The sequence below is a fragment of the Stenella coeruleoalba genome (assembly GCF_951394435.1).
Source record: "Stenella coeruleoalba genome assembly, chromosome: 16".
NCBI classification, from domain to species: Eukaryota; Metazoa; Chordata; class Mammalia; order Artiodactyla; family Delphinidae; genus Stenella; species Stenella coeruleoalba.
Window position 1 is genome coordinate 45,208,972 of NC_137162.1, and position 18,641 is coordinate 45,227,612.

The 18,641-nt window shown below is 40.6% G+C and overlaps 1 protein-coding gene across 1 annotated transcript; it reads left to right on the plus strand.

Moving 5' to 3' along the window:
* Nucleotides 1-5,716: 5,716 nt before the first annotated feature.
* On the plus strand, nt 5,717-6,394 carry ZNF22 (zinc finger protein 22; the record flags this gene model as incomplete). The annotated part of the gene is made up of 1 exon (XM_079900576.1): nt 5,717-6,394. One exon carries the CDS (start codon nt 5,717-5,719, stop codon nt 6,392-6,394), a length of 678 nt encoding a protein of 225 aa, XP_079756702.1.
* Between the last annotated feature and the right edge of the window lie 12,247 nt (nt 6,395-18,641).

Sequence of the window (18,641 nt, forward strand, 5' to 3'; positions counted from 1 at the left end):
AAAAAAAGCCAAACATGTAGTTGAACACCAAAACATGACTGCTGACCACAAAAAGCAGAAGTCTCAAGTTAATGATTTTAGTGCCTTTTGGTGTATGGGAAGATGCAAGAGTCTGGGTTCATTAAAATTATTCCTTAGATACGCATCTTAACTATCTAGGGCCAGTATCCTGTTTCTCTCCATCCTAAGCTGCCCTCAGGGTGCACCCCTTGGAGCAGCTGCAGTGGCTGATGTCTTGATAGCACCAACATTTCTCGTTTACTGAAATGGCTGGCTACATTTTTTTTGTCCACAGTGAGAATTACCAAAATGTGACACAGAGACGCAAAGTGAGCAAAGGTTATTGGGAAAATGGCACCAATGGATTTATTCAATGCAGGGTTGCCACAAACCTTCAATTAAAACAAACAAACAAAATGCAATACCTGTGAAGCACTATAAAGCAAAGCACAGTAAAACAAGGTATGCCTGTGCACTTCTGCAATCATCTGGGGCATTACAAAACTTTTCATCAACACTACTTGCTTTTCAGAGGCAATTTGAAAAGCTGCTAATTCAGCTCACCCTGACTTTCTCTGTTTGGCTCTGCGGTTTCCTGATGGTTTGTATGGGAGTTCCATGTGCCTCTCTCCACAGAGCATAGATTATTTGTCATATGTTGCTTAACTCACTGGTATCGCAGGTAGTAAATGTTATCCAAAGATAAAGTGAAGAATTCCTGTGATGAGTGTCCTCTCCTAAAACAGGACAGTCTTCCCAGGTCAGGCCTCCGGAACCAGGGAAAATCATAAACACAGGATAAAATCAACATGATTGCAAAAGAAGATCTGAACTCAGGAAAAACAGGGTGATTTGCCCAGAGCAAATTACCAGAAGGAACCAAAAAAGAGCTTGTTTTTCCCATGGTGATAACCATATGCTACCTGCTTAGAATGTTTACAAGAAAATGGATTAAAGACCTTCCCACTGTTAAAATAATGCTGTTTGTCCACCCAGGATACATCTGGCCCCTTAGTCCTAGGGAAACAAAGCACGAGGCTTATCCTGTCGGATCAGGTGATCTGTGGAGAAGCTGGCAATACACAATGTGCCCATGTGGGCAGGACACAGGTGCCCTGCAGCTGCAAAGCAGCAGTGGGATATTTTTGTCAGGTGCCCTGCTGGGCAGCAGCCTCCCTGCCCCTCAGTCCCTCAGCCATGATCGGGCAGGAAAGGCAGTCGGACTCAAGCCTTTCCAAATGTAAAAACAGCAAGTACAAGTGCTGTATTTAGCCCCCATGAGCTGTGATTGTCTGGGAGAAAGCCAGCTGCTGACCCGCCCTTGGACTCCCAGCATTCGGGTGGGGCTCTGCTCCCTCCTGGCTGGGCTTTTAACAGAGATGTTTTCTGCAAACTCAGGAATGGGAATTCCCAGAGTTTCCTTTCCCAGAGAACCCAAAGGAAACAGAAAGCAAAGTCTCAGACTTGGTGGACAGAACCCTTGTTCAGGGGCCCTTCATGGGAGATAGACTGCTCCTTACTGCACTTGGCCCTTGGACCACACATGTGACCGGCTTCTTTTGCATTGTTGCCAAATGCAGACCCAAGGCAGCAGTGCTCCCTGTTGAGACAGTGCTTTTTGGTGTGTGTCTCTGTCTGTCTGCAAGGGAGTGGGGTGCAAGGGACAAAGCTATAGTAAAAGGAAGCTGTCTTGCCAAGACTGTTCTCAGCCCAGAAGCCTCTTCTTCCTAGAATGAGCCCTTCAAATACAACTGGGCTCAGGGACACACTGGACCCCACTGCGAGCTGTTTCCCAGAGGAACCCCAGCCATTAAGGGATCTGGCCTCTCTTGACCCAGTTTTCCCAGAAAGATCTTCTATCAGGTTAGGTGAATATCTGGGGGTATGTTAGGTTTGGGATGTCCATCACACGTGCAAATGGCATTGAGTAATTAACTGGATATATAAATCTAGAGTTCAGTAATATTTGCATCCCAAGGTTGGACTGGAGTTACCAGTTAGGGAGTCTTCAGCGACTACAGATGGTATCTGAAGCCATTAGACTGAAGGAGTTCTGCAGGCAAACGAGGGCCCGGAGAGAAGAGAGGAGATGGGGTGACCCAGCACAGGTTAGGTTGGCAGAGGAGGAGGTTGGCTGTAAGAAATGAGAACCAGGAGAGATCATTACTAAAGAGAAAAAAGGGGGTGTGTTGGAAATCACGAGACTTTGGAGCCATTCCAGTCCTTGGCCATCCACTTATACACTGTCTGAACTCGAGCAAACTTCTACCCTAAGCCTTGGTTTCCTTACCTGTAAAATGAGTATGATCGTTCCCATTTTGTAAGGGCTTTTTGGTATAATCAAGTAAGTTGACTCATGAAAAATATCGGGAACAGTTTAGGCTGTCCAAAAGTACCTCTATATAATAATTAAACAATATTTGTAAAAGAATGAAGTCTCAGGGTGGGATAGGCTGGTGTTGCGTTTCAAAAGCCGTGACACACAGGCTGCAGCTCGTCGGCCCTGTGGGTGGCTCCTCCATCTCAAAGGTCTTGTGGTCCTGGGGGCCACAGGACGCCTTCCAGGGGTAGGAGAGGAAAACAAAACGGCGGGAAGAAACGAAAAGTTGCTTTTTTCCGCTGGGCCCGTGAGCATAGAGGGTCACTCCGCCAGGATCCTAGAGCGACCGCGCGGCGCAGGCGAACGGCTCGGCCTGCACTTCCGGTGGCGCGAAGGGCGCGGGGCGAGCGAGCGAGGGCGGCGGCGGGCTGGCGCGGTGAGTGGGCCGGGGCCTCAGGAGCGCGAGCTGGCCGCTGTGGGGCGGTGCCGACTGGGCAACGGGCTGCCGGGCGCGGCTTCGGTCCTCAACTCCCGGCTGCCGCGAGGGCTCTGCCGTGGCTGGCGCCGGGGGCGGAGGGAGCGGGGCGGGCCAGGCCTGCGAGGAGCGGCAGCCAGAGGCCTCGGGAGAGCGGAGATCTTAACGGAAGCCCGGGCGAGTTGAGGCCAGAGGAGGACAGGCCCGGGATCGTGAGCAGCATTCCTTACGCCCTCCATCAGTCGCGTGTCAGGATAAAACAGATTGAACCAAGCGCTTGGGTAGCACAGGGCTGTTCTGAGCGACTTACAGATTCATTTAAACTTCTAACACCATGATAATGTAGTGGCCTTATTGTCATCCCCATTTTATGGACGAGAAAGCAGGCACATTCCAGTGAGGCTTATTCGCATGGCCAACAGCTCGTTTCACTCAAGTTTCCCTTAATACCCGCACTTGCTGTGAAATGAGGCTGAGCACCAGTCGGAGCGCTGGACTTGGCGTTGGAAGTTGGGGCTGCAGTCAGTTCTGCCACTAAGAATACAGGCTCTGGGGTTAGGCTACTAGGGGGTGGGAACCTGGCCAAAGTATACCTGCCTTTCCTTAGAAATGGAAGTAAAATGAAGATAATCCCATAAAGCTGCTCTGAGAATTAGATAGCCCAGTGACTGGCACCCAGGCTGCCTGTTGGTATGATTTCCTCATCTGTAGTGTTCTAGATGGTTTAGCTAGTCTCTGAGTTTCCTACTAGAACTGACTTCTGTAATGTTGAAAAATAAACGTGGGGTGTTTTTCAGTGTATAATTACCATTATAGCTATTTTTGAACACCAACATCATGTACCTGACATACCTCCTTGTAATAGATGTTCTATAAATATTTACTAAAGTTAAGAAATGAGTAGTGCTCTCTCTGTAGTTTTGTGTTGTATGCAGTTTGCTTTTTCTGATACTTACCTTAATTGCAGCAGATATACTTAAATACACGAAGTCTCAGCACTGTCAGGCCTGGAGTCTCAATTATACAATAAGATGATGGAAAGGCAAGAACAATGATGTAATTTTTGTTTTCAGTTATTTGCTTTGTAAGCTTGTGTGCAGAGACCCAGGGTAATTACTCCCATTTTAAAGTCTACTTGCTGACAATAAGATGTGGAAATTAGTTCCAATAATTGCATTACCTTTGCAGTCCTAGGTTTTCCCACATTGTCACCTTTGGACATTTGGACATTTCCCACATTTGGACTTTGTGCTTCTTTGGTTGTGGCCATTATTTTAAGTAACCTTATAAGTAATTAAATGAAATTAATTTATTTGAAATTTTGAATTTTTGTAGCATGTGGGTATTTTTAAAATTCCATCCTATTTTTACCTGTAAACTTACTTTCCTCCTCTTCTTGTGTTTTACCTACCACCTTTTATTCTGTTTCATTACACTATCAAGTAAAAGTTCTTTTGAAATTTTCCTTTCTCAAAAAAAATTCATTGTTTCAAGTTTTCAAAGAATTGCCCTCTTTCTTGGATCATTGGAATCTAGAGGAAATAATTACGAAATATCTCTTCATTGACATTTTCCTCATCCAGTATTTATTGAATAGATTCACAGAAATTTTCCACTTCTTATAGAGTAGTTCTTACATTCAAAACAACTTATGCTACAAAGTTAGAACTCAGTTGTTCTCTAAAGCTGTGCAAGTAGAACAGCTAAACAAACAAGGATAAACAGAAATAGTTAACAAAGTAGTATGATTTGTCATTTCTTTCTGATTTGGACACCATAATGAGTCACCCATGACTATAAGTTTAACATGGGAGTAAATATTAAAATATAATGATAATCTATTACCCAAATTTTGATTGTCTTTTGGAGTTCTTTTATTCCTATTAAGATATTACATTGTCTCCACTTTTTAATCTCATTTGTTATTGTCCAACAAAAATTTAGATTTCATATTATCACTTTTTCTTTTTTTTTTGTCCTGTCCCAATAGACAAAAACTCCAAAGGTAAATTTGGTTATATTTATTATGTTTGGACTCTGGAATTATTAGAATTATTTTGCAAGTATTTTTTCCCAGAATTGTCTTTGTTTTTATTATTATTTTTATTTATTTGCGGTACGCGGGCCTCTCACTGTTGTGGCCTCTCCCATTGCGGAGCACAGGCTCCGGACGCGCAGGCTCAGTGGCCATGGCTTACGGACCCAGCCGCTCCGTGGCATGTGGGATCTTCCCAGACTGGGGCATGAACCCGTGTCCCCTGCATCGGCAGGCGGACTCTCAACCACTGCGCCACCAGGGAAGCCCGTCTTTGTTTTTATATATATTGAATACATTAAAAAAATTTTTTATTGGAGTATAGTTGCTTTACAATGTTGTGTTAGTTTCTACTGTACAGCAAATACATATATACATATGTATATATACATATACAGCAAATATATATATATACATATATCCCCTCTTTTTTGGATTTCCTTCCCATTTAGATCACCACAGACACTGAGTAGAGTTCCTTGTGCTATACAGTAGTTTCTCATTAGTTATGTATTTTATACATAGTATCAGTAGTGTATATATGTCAATCCCAATCTCCCAATTCATCCCACCTGCCCCCTTTCCCCCTTGTGTTCATGTTTGTTCTCTCTCTATGTCTGTGTCTTTCTGCTTTGTAAATAAGATCATCTATACCAATATTTTCAGATTCCATATATATGCCTTAATATACGATATTTAATTTAAAAATGGATGCAGTTTTGATGGGCTGAAGAGATATTAAAGTTGAATAATTAACAAATCATCTATAATTTGTTTTTTTTTTTTTTTCTACACATAGAAAATTCTGAGCTGTGTAGCTCTAGGAAGTGAAATATTCATTCAGAAGAAGAGTGTAGACTCTTAAGAATACATTTGGCTCTTCACCATGCGGTTAGGAAAACCTAAGGGAGGTATATCTCGGAGCTCGAGCCAAGGAAAAGTCTATGAGAACCAGCGCAAAACAGGCCGGCAGCGGCAGAGATGGGGAATGACTGTTCGCTTTGAATCAAGCTTGAGTAGACTGAGAAGAAGCTTGGATGAGAAGCCTTATAAATGTGTCGAATGTGAAAAGAGTTTCAGTCAGAGCTCAACTCTTTTTCAACACCAGAAGATCCATACTGGAAAGAAATCCCATAAATGTGCTGATTGTGGAAAAAGTTTCTTTCAGAGTTCTAATCTCATTCAGCATCGACGGATCCATACTGGGGAAAAGCCCTACAAATGTGATGAGTGTGGAGAAAGGTTTAAACAGAGCTCAAATCTCATTCAGCACCAGAGAATTCATACTGGAGAAAAACCCTATCAGTGTGATGAATGTGGCCGATGTTTCAGCCAGAGTTCCCACCTCATTCAACATCAGAGAACCCACACAGGGGAGAAACCCTACCAGTGCAGTGAATGTGGCAAATGCTTCAGCCAGAGCTCTCATCTTAGGCAGCACATGAAGGTGCACAAAGAAGAGAAGCCTCGTAAAACCCGGGGCAAAAATATTAGGGCAAAAACTCACTTAGTATCATCTTGGAAAGCTGGTAAAGGAAGGAAGTCAGTGGCTGGTCTCCGCTAAGTAAAGGGCACTGCAACAGCCCTCTTTTAAAAATAAAAAGCATTTCTTTTAGAACTGGAGATATTTTTTGATAGTGCACTTAAATACTGTATCCTTTCCTAGCATGGAGACATTGGGAGTTTAATGACATTGGACTGAGAGAAATTACATTGAGTCCAGCCTTCCTTATTTTTTATGTAACTTGGAGTACAAAGAATTGAAAATGTGTTTTGAGAGAATATAAGCTTGATCTCATTCGAAATTGCTTCTTGCATCATTTTGACAAAACAGTCATGTTTTGATGACACGTGTAGAAGTGTAGTTCCAATGACTACTCAGTTTCAGGAATTTCTGTGGAAGGAATACTTAAAAGGGAGAAGAAATTAATTCCATTAGTTTTGGAGTTCTGTAGTAGATGAGATTTTATGTTTGTAAAGTTTTGTAGTGTATTAGCCATTGGTTTGTAAGTATGACTCAAGATTCAACATATTAAAATGAATTCATGTTCACAAATTTTTAATCAAGAAGGTGCATCACTCTATGTTAGCTTTCCTTTGTTTCTTTCCTGCTGCTTATGGATAATTAATTAAAGGAGTAGAATTTCCCTGTTTTTCACTAAATTCTTAGTAAGTGATACTCTAGAAGCCAAAGAGAGAACTGAATTAGACCGCAGGTCTCCTATTCCTGCTAATACTATCCTTTGTGATGGTGTTACGCCATGTCACTTGTTTTCCAGAAATTAGAATGGATTTATGTTAGTCCATCCCCATGGCTTTGACTTCTCTTGGCATTCTCTTGTGCTCTGGCAAACTGAACTAGCCTTTTAGATCTATGAATAAATAATTAAACCAAAATTATTTTTCCAAAACCATCTCAACTTGCAAATTAAAAATCTACAATTTACTTGCCTCCCTGCCTTCCCCTTTGAGAGCTTCATATAACCCTGATTATCTTAAATGTTTGCCTGTAGCAAAGTGAGGTTTTTAAAAAGTCAAGTGTTGGTGCATTGTAGCTCCTTTGAAATCTAAGTTTAACTTTTTCTGAGTTATATGAATTATTTACAAAACCAAACAATTTCTTATCTTTCATCAGAACAATGCCAAGTACCAAACATTTTGATTAGCCTTCAGCTTAGGTTTTAATTTCTATTGAATGCTAACATTCTTCTGATTTTTTTTTGTATCTTTCAAATCATAGCAGTTCCTGCTGTACTCATAATGACAGTTATCCATAAAAAACTTTTTTAAATGGAGTATTTTGGATACTACTACCTTCTGTTTATTTTTCTCTTGGGAAATTGTTTTGCTGTAGTAGGCAACATCTAAAATCACAGCCTTTGGAAGAATCACTTATTTTGTCTGTCTTTGATTGTCTCATACTTGAACTTTGCCTCCCTCGTGGCCTTGTATTTGAGTGCAGAGTCATAGAAGATGGCTTTGTTGACAGCATTTCATCCAATAGGATATCCACAAAGTGTTTTGTGAGTACAGGCATGCCTTGGAGTACCACAATAAAGCAAATATCGTGAGGAAGTGAGTCACTTGAATTTTCTATTTCCCAGTACATATAGAAGTTATGTTTACACTGTACTGTAGTCTATTAACTGCAATAGCATTATGTCTAAAAAACAATGTAATACCTTAATTAAAAATACTTTATTGCTAAAAAATGCTAACCATCGTCTGAGCCTTCAGTGAGTCATAGCAGTAACGTCAAAGAACACTGATCACAGGGCTTCCCTGGTGGCACAGTGGTTGAGAGTCCGCCTGCCGATGCAGGGAACACGGGTTCATGCCCCGGTCTGGGAAGATCCCACATGCCGCGGAGCGGCTGGGCCCGTGAGCCATGGCCGCTGAGCCTGCGTGTCCGGAGCCTGTGCTCCACAACGGGAGAGGCCGCAACAGTGAGAGGCCCGTGTACCGAAAAAAAAAAAAAAGATCACTGATCACAGATCATGTAACAAATATAACAATAATGAAAATGTTTAAAATATTGCAAGAATTGCCAAAATATGACACAGAAAAATGAAGTGAACAAGTGCTGTTGGAAAAATGGCACCAATAGACTCGTTTGATGCAGGGTTGACACAAACCTTCAATTTATTTAAAAAAAAAAAGCAGTAAGGCAAAGCACAATAAAACAAGGTATACCTCATAAAGTGATCACAGTTATCTTTTACAAAAGACATTGTTTAGATTTTACTGATCGACTTATTATGTCTTCAGAGGCAGAGAAGCTATTGAATCAAATCTGAAATTGTCAGTGGCAAAAGTATTACTCCCACAAATTTAAAGGTGAGTTCAATTTTATTTTGGCTTGAGTCAGTACTCCTGAGAGAAAGGGATACCTATAAAGGGCAAGAACCATCTAATAAGTTCCTAAGGAAAATGTAAGTATTTGTATGCTTTTTTTTGGCAGGTAGTGGGAGTACCTCTTCAAAATAGAAATTTGTAGCCACAAACAGTATTTATTCTCATGGTAGGGAAGTAAAGTGCTGTCATTCTGTCGAGAAAATAAATATCTGTTGAATACTGGCCATGCGTAAAAGACTGGTAGAAAAGGTAATTTTTTTTTTAAGGTAATACTAAAAATACAGGTCATGAATATACAGTATGACTGCCATTCAAATTGGGAGAATTTACATCTGGTACAGGGAAGAAGGAAGGGATCTTGAAAGGGTTGACATTTACATTAGGTTAGGGAATAGAAACCCAAAAGTCTGTAGAGGCCAGGTAGCTAATGTAAATGAAATGAGAAGAGCTGAGTGCTGTAAACTGAAGTGCACATGCCCATCTAAAAGGATAACCCTGACTCAGTTTTAGCCAGTTAATGCCATGCAGAGATTCTGGCCCAGATATGCCAGGTCTTTTGATTTTCCGAGAGAAACAGATTTTAAAGTTCACAACACTTCTTAACCAGTTTGCCACACCTGAATTGTATTTTGAAGGCTCTGTGTGTGACTGTGTCTGTGTTGGAGGAGGGGGTGGCAGAGGGAGAGAGCCTGGTATGGTGAGAGGCAGAGGTACATGATGGAGCGGAAGCTGCATAGCACAGAAGAATCTGCTCAGAGAACAGCAGGTGGCTGCTTTATTGACAGTCCAGTTTCATCTAAGAGTTGTGAGAGAGAAGGCTGGAATGGGCCTCCAGCAGAGCCTTAAATATCAACATTAAGAGTGAAATGGTTTAATAAGATGGGATGCATGAAGGTTTTTGGAGCACAGGTTAGAAGGTAATGGATGATCCAATGAGAAATAATAGCCAGCCAGAAGAAAAATCTCCCAGAAGAGACCCACTTGGCTCACTGGACCTACAAAGCTTCACTTCCTGCCTTGGGGCACAAGTCACCTTTCATTCCCTGTCCCACACTTAATGACATCAACTCCAAACTGCTCTGTACCTTTGCTTATTCTGCTTTGACTAGTATATATTTCTGAGAGTTAGGCCTCCAGAAAGTAGGCTTTGAACCTTCCTTAGATGTTCTTCCTTTAACTGAATTGTAACCATCTCACTAGACAGTGAACTCCTGGCTTATAGTAGTCATTCAATTGAAAGTTTTAATGAAGAAAGGCCAAGAAGGAAGTACAGAAAGAAGGTTAGAGAAAGAGGTAAGAATTTAGTTCTGGAAAGTTTTTAGGTTGGCTGTCAGCTTCCATGGCAACCTAGCTAGAGTCCCACCTAGAACGTCACTTTCCCTGTCTGCCATCCCTCTCCCTCTTCTTCAGTCTTCTCTATTCTTTGGAAAGCCCTTGCTCATTGCATAATTCATTCTTCAGCCTTGCACATAGCACACACATTTGTTGAATGAATTAAATAGGTAGTGAAAGGACAGATGTATAAAATACCATCAAACTCTAAGCAATCAGATTCTCATGGTCTGAAGGAACCTGGGAAGGCCACTTACCTCATCCTCCTCTAAATTGGATGATTATTTTGTGATGACCAGATTCTTCTATTATGTTCTTTGAAGTATAAAATACACATAGAATCTATATGGTTTTAGAAAACTAATGTCATTTTCAACTTTTAAGTCACCCAAAACTCTGTGTTTTCCCCCTTAAAAGCATATCTGGAACATTTTTAGGACTTGGCAGACTTTAAAACAGACTTTTTTTTATATATCAGTTTTGTGACCAAGCAATTCCATATCCTCCAAAAGTCAGTGAAGTTTTTGGGAAGAGATGTGAAGTTGGTAATTTGGAGAGACTTCTCTATATGATTTGAAAGGTAGACACCTGGGTCACAGAGACCACTTGGTGTCCCTGAGAGTCAAGGGTACTCTTGTAATAGTCCAAGTTGAAAGAAATGTTTAAAGCAGGGCTATGGAGTAGGGAGTGCAGGGAGGAAAGAAGTAAGAGATACTGTGGTAGCAGTGGACAGGCCTGGAGACACATCAGATTTGAGGTGCAAGCAAGAGAGGAAACAAGATGATGGAGGTTTCCAGCCTAGGTGACTAGGAGGTGTGAGGGAGAAGACGATTAATTTGCTTTAGGAAGTGCTGATCTTGAGATGCCTGGAATATCTGGGTGAAAAATATAACGGGAGATTGAATATCTGTGTCTGAAGTGTAGAAGATATTGAAGAAGGAACTCAATATTTGTGCCACTCTTTGCCAGATGCTTTATATACGTTAGATGTATACTAGTCTGCTTGGGCTGCCATAACAAGATATCTGACTTAGTGGCTTAAACAGCAGATGTTTATTTTCTCACAGTTCTGGAGACCAGAAACCCATGTTCAAGGTTCCAGCAGAGATGGTTTCCAGTGAGGAATATCTTCCTACGTTACAGACATCTGCCTTCTCACTTGGCCTTTCCTCACTCCATGCACAGGAGCAGAGAGAGAGATTTCATTCTCTAGTGTCTCTTAAAAGGATACCAGTCTAGTCCTATTAGATTAGGACCCCACCCTTCTGACCTTATTTAACCTGAATTCCATCTTTAAAGGCCCTATCTACCAGTACAGTCACACTGGGGGTTAGGGCTTTCCCATATGACTTTGGGGAGGAAACAATTCAGACCCCAATAGATATTTCCTATTATAAACAGAGAATTCTAGTAATTTACTCAAGGTTAAACAGGACCAAAAGGTCCATGTCCTTTTGAATGCCCCTATTTAAAATCTTGTTACCACATCCTAGACCATGTGAGATGAATCCACTTTTATGGCTATCAGAAACAAAAGTAACAACCCCATCCTCTTTGACCTCAGAGAGAGAGGAGACATGAAGAATAGGGACAATAAGAATGAGTGTTGACTCTATACACAGCCTTCAGCTCTCCTGACTCCCTGGCTGAGTCTACCTTGGTTGCATAGATTCCCATAAGTCTGGATTTATTTGTACCTTAAGAACCAAAGGATCATGAGAAGACAGGGAAACACACAGCAGATGAAGGAGCAAGGTAAAAACCCACCAGACCAAACAAATGAAGAGGAAATAGGCAGTCTACCTGAAAAAGAATTCAAAGTAATGATAGTAAAGATGATCCAAAATCTTGGAAATAGAATGGAGAAAATATAAGAAACATTTAACAGGGACCTAGAAGAACTGAAGAGCAAACAAACTGATGAAAAACATAATGAAATTAAAAAGTCTCTAGAAGGAATCAATAGCAGAATAATTGAGGCAGAAGAACGGATAAGTGACCTGGAAGATAAAATAGTGGAAGTAACTACTGCAGAGCAGAATAAAGAAAAAAGAATGAAAAGAATTGAGGACAGTCCCAGAGACCTCTGGGACAACATTAAACACACCAACATTTGAATTATAGGGGTTCCAGAAGAAGAAGAGAAAAAGAAAGGGACTGGGACTTACCTGGTGGCACAGTGATTGAGAATTCGCCTGCCAATGCAGGGAACATGGGTTCGAGCCCTGGTCTGGGAAGATCCCACATGCCGCGGAGCAACTAAGCCCATGCGCCACAACTACTGAGCCTGTGTGCTAGAGCCCGCGAGCTACAACTACTGAGTCCGAGTGCCACAACTACTGAAGCCTGTGTGCCTAGAGCCCATGCTCCACAACAAGAGAAGCCACTGCAATGAGAAACCCGTGTGCAATGAAGAGTAGCCCCCACTCGCTAGAAAAACCCACTCGCAACAACAAAAACCCAATGCAGCCAAAAATTAAAAAAAATTTCAATTAAAAAAATAAATAAATAAAAAGAAAGGGACTGAGAAAATATTTGAAGAGATTATAGTTCAAAACTTCCCTAATATGGGAAAGGAAGTAGTTAATCAAGTCCAGGAAGTGCAGGGAGTCCCATACAGCATAAATCCAAAGAAAAACGTGCCAAGACACATATTAATCAAACTATCAAAAATTAAATACAAAGAAAAAATATTAAAAACAGCAAGGGAAAAACAACAAATAATATACAAGGGAATCCCCATAAGGTAAACAGCTGATCTTTCAGCAGGAACTCTGAAAGCCAGAAGGGAGTGACAGGACATATGTAAAGTGGTAGATGGGAAAAACCTACAACCAAGATTACTCTACTCAGCAAGGAACTCATTCAGATTCAACAGAGAAATTAAAACCTTTACAGACAAGCAAAAGCTAAGAGAATTCAGCACCACCAAACGAGCTTTACAACAAATGCTAAAGGAACTTCTCTAGACAGGAAAAACAAGAGAAGGAAAAGACCCACAATAACAAACACAAAACAATTAAGAAAATGGTAATAGAAACATACATATCGATAACTACCTTAAATGTAAATGGATTAAATGCTCCAACCAAAAGACAGACTGGCTGAATGGATACAAAAATAAGCCCCGTATATATGCTGTCTACAAGTGACCCACTTCAGACCTAGGGACACATACAGACTGAAAGTGAGGGGATGGAAAAAGATCCCATGCAAATGGAAATCAAAAGAAAGCTGCAGTAGCAATTCTCATATAAGACAAAATAGACTTTAAAATAAAGACTATTACAAGAGACAAAGAAGGACACTACATAATGATCAAGGGATCAATCCAAGAAGAAGATATAACAATTATAAATACTTATGCACCCAACATAGGAGCACCTCAATACATAAGGCAAATGCTAACAGCCATAAAAGGGGAAATCGACAGTAACACAATCATAGTAGCGGATATTAACACCCCACTTTCACAATGGACATATCATCCAAAATGAAAATAAATAAGGGAACACAGGGCTTCCCTGTTGGTGCAGTGGTTGAGAGTCTGCCTGCCAATGCAGGGGACACAGGTTCGTGCCCTGGTCCGGGAAGATCCCACATGCCGTGGAGCGGCTAGGCCCGTGAGCCATGGCCGCTGAGCCTGTGGGTCCGGAGCCTGTGCTCCACAACGGGAGAGGCCACAATAGTGAGAGGCCTGCGTACCGCAAAAAAAATAAATAAATAAAAATAAAAAATAAGGGAACACAGGCTTTACATGATACATTAAACAAGATGGACTTAATTGATATTTATAGGACATTCCATCCAAAAACAACAGAATACACTTTCTTCTCAAGTGCTCACAGAATGTTCTCCAGGATCATGTCTTGGGTCTCAATTCAAGCCTTGGTAAATTTAAGAAAATTGAAATCATATCAAGTATCTTTTCTGACCACAACACTATGAGACTAGATATCAGTGACAGGAAAAAATCTGTAAGAAATAAAAACACATGGAGGCTAAACAATACACCACTTAATAACCAAGAGATCACTGAAGAAATCAAAGAGGAAATCAAAAATATCTAGAAACAAATGACAAAACACAATGACCCAAAACCTATGGGATGCAGCAAAAGCAGTTCCAAGAGGGAAGATTATAGCAACACAATCCTACCCCAAGAAACACAAAACATCTCAAATAAACAACCTAATCTTACACCTAAAGTAATTAGAGAAAGAAAAACAAAAAAAACCCAAAGTTAGCAGAAGGAAAGAAATCATAAAGATCAGATCAGAAATAAATGAAAAAGAAATGAAGGAACCAATAGCAAAGATCAATAAAACTAAAAGTTGGTTCTTTAAGAAGATAAACAAAATAGATAAACCATTAGCCAGACTCATCAAGAAAAAAAGAGAGAAGACTCAATAGAATTAGAAATGAAAAAGGAGAAGTAACAACTGACACTGCAGAAATATAAAGGATCATGAGAGATTACTACAAGCAACTATATGCCAATAAAATGGACAACTATATGCCAATAAAATGGACAACCTGGAAGACATGGACAAATTCTTAGAAAAGCACAACCTTCCGAGACTGAACCAGGAAGAAACAGAAAATATAAACAGACCAATCACGAACACTGAAATTGAGACTGTGATTAAAAATCTTCCAAGAAACAAAAGCCCAGGACCAGATGGCTTCACAGGCGAATTCTATCAAACATTTAGAGAACAGCTAACACCTATCCTTCTTAAACTCTTCCAAAATAGAGCAGAGGGAGGAACACTCCCAAACTCATTCTACGAAGCCACCATCACCCTGATACCAAAACCAGCCAAAGGTGTCACAAGAAAGAAAATTACAAGCCAATATCACTGATGAACATAGATGCAAAAATCCTCAACAAAATACTAGCAAACAGAATCCAACAGCACATTAAAAGGATCGTACACCATGATCAAGTGGGGTTTATCCCAGGAATGCAAGGATTCTTCAGTATACACAAATCAATCAATGGGATACACCATATTAACAAATTGAAGGACAAAAAACATATGATCATCTCAATAGATGCAGAAAAAGCTTTTGACAAAATTCAACACCTATTTACGATAAAAAACTCTTCAGAGAGTAGGCATAGAAGGAACCTACCTCAACATAATAAAGGCCATATACGACAAACCCACAGCCAACATGGTTCTCAATGGTGAAAAACTGAAAGCATTTCCTCTAAGATCCGGAACAAGACAAGGTTGTCCATTCTCACCACTATTATTCACCATAGTTTTGGAAGTTTTAGCCACAGCAATGAGAGAAGAAAAAGAAATAAAAGGAATCCAAATCGGAAGAGAAGAAGTAAAACTGTCACTGTTTGCAGATGACATGATACTACACATAGAGAATCCTATAGACGCTACCAGAAAACTACTAGAGCTAATCAATGAATTTGGTAAAGTAGCAGGATACAAAATTAATGCACAGAAATCTCTGGCATTCCTATACCCTAATGATGAAAAATCTGAAAGAGAAATTAAGGAAACACTCCCATTTACCACTGCAACAAAAAGAATAAAATACCTAGATATAAACCTACCTAAGGAGACAAAAGACCTGTATGTAGAAAACTACAAGACACTGATAAAAGAAATTAAAGATGATACAAACAGATGGAGAGATATACCATGTTCTTCACTTGGAAGAATCAACATTGTGAAAATGACTCTACTACCCAAAGCAATCTACAGATTCAATGCAATCCCTATCAAAATACCAGTGGCATTTTTCACAGAACGAGAACAAAAAATTGATACTTATTATCAAAGACAAAAAGCAGAGAAATAGAAGTGAAAGTTCTATCAGTTCCTCTCTATGGCTCTTCAAAGAATTGATAATGTGAAGTCATAGAAAAGTGCTGCCTGCTGAATGCACACAAGGTCATGAGTTTGTCTGCATCAAATCGCGAGGACTGATTTTAAAAGATAACATTATGGGAAAGCAAGAGCTTCTTCTCTCAACTAAGGGAGGCACATTGGTGCCAGTTCCCACCAAAAAACCCAAAATCTCAGTTTCCAGGTCAGTTTAAGGAGAAGAATGCATTTGTTCTGAGAAGGCAAACTCCAAGCAAGGCAACACTCAGCAGGGAGGGATGATCTACCTGGACCAAAAGGGCTACAGAGAGAGGACCAGCTGCTTAGATAGAGTTCAGATGGATAAGATGAACAGAGCCCAAGACAGGGGACTCAACTGAACGGGAAAGAGAAGAAGTGATCTGAAAAAAATGGACCTGATTGAATTTGAAGAGCAGGAAAAAGAAAAAGAACATTGGGTCTGAAAGAAGATGGGCTTTGGGAGCTGGGAGAGAATCTAGGACTAAGGAAAGGTTGATGATCCATCTCTGTCAGGGAACTCCCTTTTTTGGCCTTTCCTGAGTAGGGATGGTGTCACTCAGGAGCCTGAGGCTTCCTGAGATTAACGGGATCTACTTTAAATCAGGGGCCACTGAATGATTTCTCATTTACCCAGCCCAGTTGATTCTTCTCAGTAGGTCATTTTTACAGTCAAATCCACAGCGGTCCCAGAGGCCTCTTTCTGTGTGGTCACATGTTATTTAGCCCCCACTTACCCTTTCCAGTTAACCACTGCAAACATCACTCTGAGCCAGGCAGGGGTGAGGAGCTGTGACATCTCAGCTTCCTTGGCTGCTCCTATCCTCAGTGATCACTCACCAATAGCAACATCTTAAACCTGCATAGCACTTGATATCATTGTCTTCAGTTCTCTCATTCAGTCTTGGCTGCATCTCTAGGTTGATTCATTGTCCTCATTATATTTAGAAAGAAACTAGAGCTCAAATGGATTGAGTGCTCTGGAAGAGCCTGGATATGAACCCATATCTTCTTCCCCCTAGCTCAGGGCTCTTCCCACATTACACACATCTCTGTGCATCCACAGCACCATTATACCACACCGTGTAATGCAGCCCCCTTCATGCCTTTTCTTTTTATATTCACCAGCATGGGTACTAGGGTCTTCTTAATTGGGTTATCAGTTTTCTAAGGATACAAATCAAGTCTCATATTTCTGCTTTGTCAAATGAGTAATGCTCTGTTAAACACTCGATACTTGTCTAAGTATTTTATTTTTTAATCCATTACAAAATATAGAAAATATAAAATTATAAGAAACCAAGATGAATAACACAACATATGTTCTTCATGGCATGTTGAAAACCTGTTAGTGATCAGGGACCTCTCTGGTGGTCCAGTGGTTAAGAATCCGCCTTCCAATGCAGGAGATGTGGGTTCCATCCCTGGTCGGGGAACTAAGGTCCCACATGCCATGGGGCAACTAAGCTCATGCGCCACAACTAGAGAGAAGCCTGCTCGCCACAACAAAGAGCCTGAGTGCTGAAACAAAAGATTCCATGTGCCGCAACTAAGACCCAACGCAGCTAAAAATAAATAAATACTTTTTAAAAAAGAAAGAAAATCTATTAGTGATCATACTGAGTCATTAGCGGTAGTTTTCAAAGCCCTATTCATTGCATAGTCTCTGAGACCACTGAGGGCTTCAACATGTTTTTTTTGTGTGTCAGAATCCCATTAGAAGAGATTAGATTTGGCTTCTACCAACCTATGTGCCAATGCCACAGTCAGCCTATGGTTCATGAAATTCTTGAATTTCATGCCCCAAATCATTCTGCTTCTGATGAATGACAATGAGAATACTGGATGAAGAACCATCCAGTTAAAAGGGATGAACAACTCATCCCTTTTAAATCAATATCAAATTGTACTCTCAGCTTCCATCTACAATAGCAAACAATATGTTTTTCTTCAATCCCAAAGATTCAGTTATACACTCATAACTTGCTTCTATCATTTTTATTGGCCATAATAAAGAGAATCAATTTTTTAGTCCAGTTAAACATGGAGGATTTGTCCACCCAGTTGTATTCTGAAACACTGGGAGGGTAGCATTGCCTTCTTGCAATGCTGTGTAACTTTTAGAGCTAAATCATCACAGTTGATTTGAGAACAAAGTAAAGGAAGAGTGAGAAATCGCAGGCATTTTTCTAAATGCATAGTCCAGGGTTTAAAGTTGAAATTTCTACATTCAAAACAAAGCAGTGATTGCACGTCATACTCATCAAACTGTATGCATTAACTATGTGCAGTTTTTATATATCAATTATACCTCAATAAAGCTGCTAAAACAAAGTGAATGATCCTATACATTTCACCTTGAGAGTTACTGAGAAGAAAAGGGAAAAACAGAAACAACAGTTTTCATTAGAATCAGAAACTATTTTTGAAGTCTAATTGGCTCCAGAGGAAACACTTGGGGTAAGATACTAGGAGTAGAAGATTTCTTTGGGGCCAGTGGTCACCTTTAAGAAATTCATCAGATCTCTAGGTTGATACTGTCAGAATCAAGTTGAATTGTACCACATCTAGCTGGTGTCTGAGAATTGTTTGGTGGTGTGGGGAACCCTCCCACACATCAGAATTGGCGACCAGAATCCTAAGGCCCAAAAGATAATAATGAGTTGGCCATATGATGAGTGGGGCAGAGGAGCTTTTAAGAATGAGTGACTGGGGGGCAGAAGAGGAACCAAGATGGTGGAGTAGAAGGAC